The 6,417-nt window shown below is 37.1% G+C and overlaps 1 protein-coding gene across 1 annotated transcript; it reads left to right on the forward strand.

Annotated features, from left to right (window-relative positions):
* Nucleotides 1-1,974: 1,974 nt before the first annotated feature.
* LOC121434262 (ATP synthase subunit g, mitochondrial-like) lies at nt 1,975-2,265 on the forward strand. Its single transcript, XM_041633063.1, has one exon. The coding sequence runs from the start codon at nt 1,975-1,977 to the stop codon at nt 2,263-2,265; it is 291 nt and encodes a 96-aa protein (XP_041488997.1).
* Nucleotides 2,266-6,417: the final 4,152 nt, after the last annotated feature.

Below are 6,417 nucleotides of genomic sequence, written 5' to 3' on the forward strand. Positions count from 1 at the left end.
TGAGACAGGGTGTCTCTGTGTGACACTTCTGACTGTCCTGGAACTTGTTTTGAAGACCAGGCTGGCCTTGAACTCACAAACATCCACCTGCCTCTGCCTTCCAAGTGCTGAGATTAAAGGTGTTATCCACCACCACCCAGTGCTCATTATTTCTTAAAGATTACAGGTAAGAAGTCCAGGGAAGATTCAACCAAAGTTGATGAATCATCTCGCTATTTCTGAGTGCCTCAAGTACTTGATGTTTCTCTGTGGATCTTTTAAGAAGTCAGCATTAATTTAATAGTGTCAAATTCCAAATCCTAAATAAATGGCTGAGAATTCTATTTAGCATATTAAATTGTACATGACCACCAGGTTCTCCCAGCATCTCTCAGTCCCTACCTGTTATGGAGGATGCCTGGCATACCCTGCCCTCTACCCTAAACTTTCTAGACCAGGCCCCTGGGTTACCTTTCTCCTGTATAATCCAGGTATTTTGATAACCTATCACTTTCATATCTTTGAATTTCTGACTGCTGTACCTGGTTCCCCTCTCTCCCATCTCCCTTCCCCTTTTTCTCTATCCATATTGCCAACTTCAACCTGGTCTTGTTCACTCGAGTCTCCCAGATATTCCTGCCTCTGACTATGTTCTTCCATATATCTACCATAAATTTTCTCAACCACCATACCTAGGAGCTCTTAAGTCTTTTTCTTTCTTTTTTATTTTTTTATTCAAATAATATTAAATAGCACTAATATAAATGATAGTATGTAATTAATTATGTATGTAATTATATAGATGATGATCATATATATTATGCTACTTATACAATGTTTTAACTCAAGAGCCATAGACAATCTTACAAAACCCTAGCATCATAAGAAAACTCTTTTAAAAAAAAATTCTTGGTTAGGCTGACAGCTTTTGAGCCGGCAGGTGACTGACCTAAGTGCTCTATATATGTTTGAAAGTTATGTAGCTTGATCTATTTGTGGTTTCTTAGCAGTGGAATCAGGGCCTGTCCCTAACACTTGAGTCACTTTTGAAAACCTATTCCTCATACTGTGTTGCCTTGCCAGACAATTCAAAGAGAGGAACTTAGTCCTATCTCAACGTGATATGTTGACTCCCATGGAAGGCCTGCCCCTTTCTGAACAGAAACAGAGGAGGAGTGAATGGGGATGGGACATAAGTGAAGTGGGGGGAGGGAAAAGATGGAGAGAATGGAGGGGAAACTATGGTTGGGATATAAAATAAATGAAAACGATTAATTAGTTAAAAAAGTTCTTGATTAGAAGGGGTCAAGAGATTCCCAAAACAATATAGACTGTTGCTATTTTCTTTAGCTGCCTCCCCCAGGTAGAAGGTAAGTCTCTATTGTTATAAACACCATACAGATGAGATACAGGACTCAGAAAATTTAAGCTGGATCGGACCTAAATACTTCCCACTCCAAGATTAGTTTTTATAGTACTGAAATTTGCTATACAAGTTACTAAAGAAGGGAAGCAATGAGCAGTCCTATCCAGGTATGATGCTTATGAACCACAACAGTGACCAGAATGGCAAGATACTCGTGAAGCTATATTATTTACATATATAGCTTGTAAGTAACCCTCAGTTGTCTAATAAAAGTTAAGGCCTACTGAGCAACATGAACGAATTTGTGTGTATTACCCAAAACCTCCTTAACTACCCAGGGTTAGTAAGCACATGGATCTTAAAGGAGAACCCGCTATACTGAAACAATATGGCTGCTTAAACAAGAATAAATAATGACAATACCTATAGACATGCTAATGAGGAAAAAAGAATTTGTACAACTCAAGATTCTCCACCCTGTGACAAAGAATAATAGACAAAGTAAAATCAGCTGAGAAAGGGAGACTTAGACTTCCCCTCAATTGAGCTTGTAGTTGGTAATATAATACCAAGTGGTCGGACCTGAAATAAACTGCTTAAAACAATATACGCACCTTCCACCCTAGACCATGGCCAAGTTCAGCCGTAACTTGGTGGAGAAGGCCCCGGGGCTAGTATCCGCTGCTGTGACTTATTCGAAGCCTCGGTTGGCCACATTTTGGCAATACCCCAACGTTGAGCTGGTTCCCCCAACCCCTGCTGAACTCACTGCAACTATTCAGAGTGCTAAAACTGGTAGCCTCACACATCTTACAGTTAAGGAAGCTGTGCTGAATGGTTTGGTGGCCACCGAGGTGTGGATGTGGTTTTATGTCGGAGAGATCATAGGCAAACGTGGCATCATTGGCTATGATGTGTGAAGACTAACCTTCACATCTGATTTTATTTGAGTTCTTTCGATATTCTTGGACCACATGTAATGAGACTGCTATCTGAATAAAATACCAACTGTCAAATAAAAAAAATATATGCATCAGGCTCTCTGTCTCTCTCTCTCTCTCTCTCTCTCTCTCTCTCTCTCTCTCTGTGTGTGTGTGTGTGTGTGTGTCTGTCTCTCTGAACATATACACACATATATGCATTTATATGTCAAGCAATATTAATCAAAGTTTTAGCTGTCATAAATTTGAGAGGGAGTAAAAGGAGGCTTGGGAGGAGCTGGACAGAGAAGGTACATGGATGCAATTGGAGGGAGGAAGACAAAAGAGGGAAAGAAAGGGAAGGAGGGCAAGAGGGAAATTATGTGATTACATTTTAATTAGAGTTTTAAAGTAAAATCAAGTATTTATCACACCAGAAGCAAAGAATAGATGACTAGACGACTGTACTGGAGTTAGAATAGTAAACATCAGGAAATCTAGATGTAAAAGCAGGCATAAATTATACAAAATGTAGTGGCAAGGAAGTGACTCTATTAGGACATTGCTTCTCAATGAAATAACAAGGACTACAAGTTCACAAACATCTCTTTTTTTTAATTTATTTATTTATTAAGGATTTCTGCCTCGTCCCCACAACCGCTTCCCATTTCCCTCCCCCTCCCCCGATCAAGTCCCCCTCCCTCATATGCTCGAAGAGCAATCAGGGTTCCCTGACCTCTTAACTGACAGACCATGTGACTTAACTCCTCCCTCACCTGATGGAGTTCATGTGCTGTATCCAACCCATATCTGGTGTAGTGCATGTGACTACATCCATCCCATGGCCAGTGTAGGTCATGTGACTGTATCCATTCCATTAGCAGTGTAGTTCCCATAGTCTGATCACAACAATGAGTGATATATCTTGCTGATGTGCTGTGCTGTGCAGCTACAATTTTGTTTGTTATATAAAATAAAATTATCTCCTTATCTTCAAATATTTTGTCCTGTAAAGTCTTAACACTTTAATATTACTTAATAGTGTACACAAATACGTTACTTGGTTCAACAGAAACTCTGGTGTTTCATGGAAAGATAATTTTTGATTATCTTTCTTTTACATTCATACATTTCATCTTGAAAGCTAGTCAGGTAAAATGGAGCAGTGGCTTAAAATAATTTTGAAATACATTTTAAAATGTTATAAGTTAAAATTTAAATATTCTTATAGTCATGATTTTTCCCCTGTGATTAATTTTCATAATATCATTCTGCCCAGGAGAACAACATTAAAATTTTATCTATATCCTCATAAGTTTATACTTTTGACAAATGTCATAGACCCGTGTGTACATGTAGAATGTTGCTAACACTATAAATGGAGTTTGTGTGTGTGATTAAATAAATATCTTTGTGACAAAGAAAGAGCATCACATTAGAAACAAAAGACTTCCTTTTGTGAAGTATAAGTTTTAAAATCTTACTTAGAAATGTGTGTGAATGTATAATTTTATACATTACTTCTGAGGTAGATTAATAATACTTTGGTAGAATATTAGATGGGATTTTAGGATACATTTGGTTTGATAAAGTTCTGGTTTCATAGGCATTCTATAAAGAACGAGGCAAAAAGATATGTTGTCTTATATAGAAACATCACTGGAAGTTAGCAAATGAAATGAAAGCAAAAACAAAGGAGCAAGGTATTTAGGAAGAAGGGAAGAAAAGAACGGTAACTGGTTATATAACTGGACAATCCTAAACTATCAGTGACAAAAGGGAAGGAATGGAGCAGCATCACAAACTTGAGAGGTGTAGACATCTGAGTCAATGAAGGTTAAAAATAAAAATATCCATGGAAACATGCATCTAAAATAGTACAGCATCTTAGCACAAGGGACTGTGATGTGGGAGTGTCATATATCAATCTGTTGATTTCATTGGTTAAGCAAAAAATAAACTGCTTGGCCCTGATAGGTTAAAACATAGGTGGGAGGAGTAAACAGAACAGAATTCTGGGAGGGAGAGGAAGTGAGCTCAGAGATGCCAAGCTCCCTGCTCCCGGGAAGATACATGTGATGAAGCTCCCACCCAGGATGGACATAAGCTAGAATCTTCCCTGTAAGCACACCTCGGTGCTACACATTATTAGAAATGGGCTAGTCCAGGTGCGAGAGTTAGCCTAGAAGAGGCTAGATATAATGGGCTAAGCAGTGTTTAAAAGAATACAGTGTCCATGGAATTATTTCGGGGCATAAGCTAGCAGGCAGCCGGGGTGCTGGGGACTCAGCCCTGCTGCTCCTATTACAACAGGACTGACTTAACATTAAGCCCCATTCATTCACATTCCTCTTATGCTCCACCTTGACTTTGGGTTTAGTCAAACTATGTGTATTTCTGAGTCTCTCTCTCTCTCCCTCTCTCTCTCTCTCTCTCTCTCTCTCTCTCTCTCTCTCTCTCTCTCTCTGTGTGTGTGTTGTGTATGCATTTATGTGTGTGTGAGACGGACGTTGATAGAATTTTCACTTGTCTAATACAAAACAAAGAGAAATGATAGACATCGTAAATATACCATGTGAAATGGTAAATTATGACAGATGCTGTACAGGCTAAGAAGATCAGAAGGTCTTATGAAAACTGTGATGAATGAAAATTGATTCCTTGGAATAAAAATTTTACAAAACAGTTTATTGAACCTAAGATGAGAAGAAAGAATATCCCAGTTTAAGTATCTTTACCTTAAAACAATTTTCCACTTGTACTCATCTTTAATAGTTCCTAGAAATATGACTATCGAGACTTATTGTAGACTTGATTGATTACTGACATTATATTTTATCTGAAAAACCCTTTGTGACCCAATCTCATGTGATTCTAGCATGTAGAAAACATGTAGGCATTCCTTATACTGTTTCCTAACTTCCCAACTGCTCTTCAATTACTCTACACAGGTATAAAATACTGCATATTCTATTTCACATTAAACATTTCATTTATTTTTATTATTCTAATGAAAGTCATATACTCATCTACCTTGTAGGATGAATTAAGATGAACTAAATATCTTATGAAAACGAACAGAAATTAAAGAGCACATTGTCAAGCGTTTTGCACTATTAGCTTTGAGCTATGAGTGAAAATTATTATTATTGTGGGACCATTTTCTGCCAAATGTTTTTAATGTAATATGTTTATTAGTGGCAAGATATAGTATATTGCCACTCAAAGAACAGCAACTAAATTCTTTGTGGTATTCTCTATAGAAATCAAAGCTTGTTAAATATTATCATTAAACATTTGGTGGAGATATGCATTGTGAAAAAGATTCTGGTTTATAAAATATTATAGCGTTAACATATGTAGAAACACTGTAGGTGTTTTTCTCCAAGGATTCTTAATATTATTTCTACTAAAATCATCTTTCTGCCAGTACTTTTGCAAGTGCTCATGTTCACAGGTGTGTGTGTGTGTGTGTGTGTGCGTGTCTGTGTGTGTATGTGTGTGTGTGTGTTGGGACACATAGATTATTGAGTTTATGTACCTAAGGGGACTGAACTGATTCTAAGGAAGAAGTAGCCTTGCAGACATTTACAACTATTAACGAAGTCTACAAATTACACAAAAATTAAGGCAGAAGATAACTGCAATGTTTTTGAGACTTTCTCATAGAAAGCAAATTGGGGTATGTAAATCCATGTCAAATATCCCCCAGTTAACTCCAAGACATTGTGCAATAGAGATACATTGAAGTGTACAGTAGAGTATAGTAAAACTTCATAATATTCATGAAAAGGTTTTAGTAGTCAGTGTCATTGACTAATCATGAAAAAATAAATTAAGTGAAGGCTAGACAGGATGGACACAAAATGGGTAAAGATACAAAGAGGTTCAAGAATCTGCAAATATTTTAGTGCTCCCAATGAAATTATTATTTTTATGGAATTGGAAATAGGGTCTTTGATTATCTGGTCTGTGTCTATGGCTTTTATATTGGGGGGGGTTTCTTGAGTTTTTTAAACAAAGATAAAGTTAGTATTATTATTTTAATGGAAATAAATGAAAAACAGTAGAGAGATGAAATGGACAATTTCCAAGGCTTAGAAAGTTATTTTCTTAATGAATAGAGCTACATGGTGACTGAAGCCACAGAGG

Source organism: Microtus oregoni, unplaced genomic scaffold (genome assembly GCF_018167655.1).
Source record: "Microtus oregoni isolate MIOR12 unplaced genomic scaffold, Mior012 000043F_ref0000047, whole genome shotgun sequence".
NCBI lineage: Eukaryota > Metazoa > Chordata > Mammalia > Rodentia > Cricetidae > Microtus > Microtus oregoni.

Coding starts and splice junctions, on each gene's coding strand:
- LOC121434262 (XM_041633063.1), top strand. CDS start 1,975: ATGGCCAAGTTCAGCCGTAACTTGGTGGAGAAGGCCCCGGGGCTAGTA.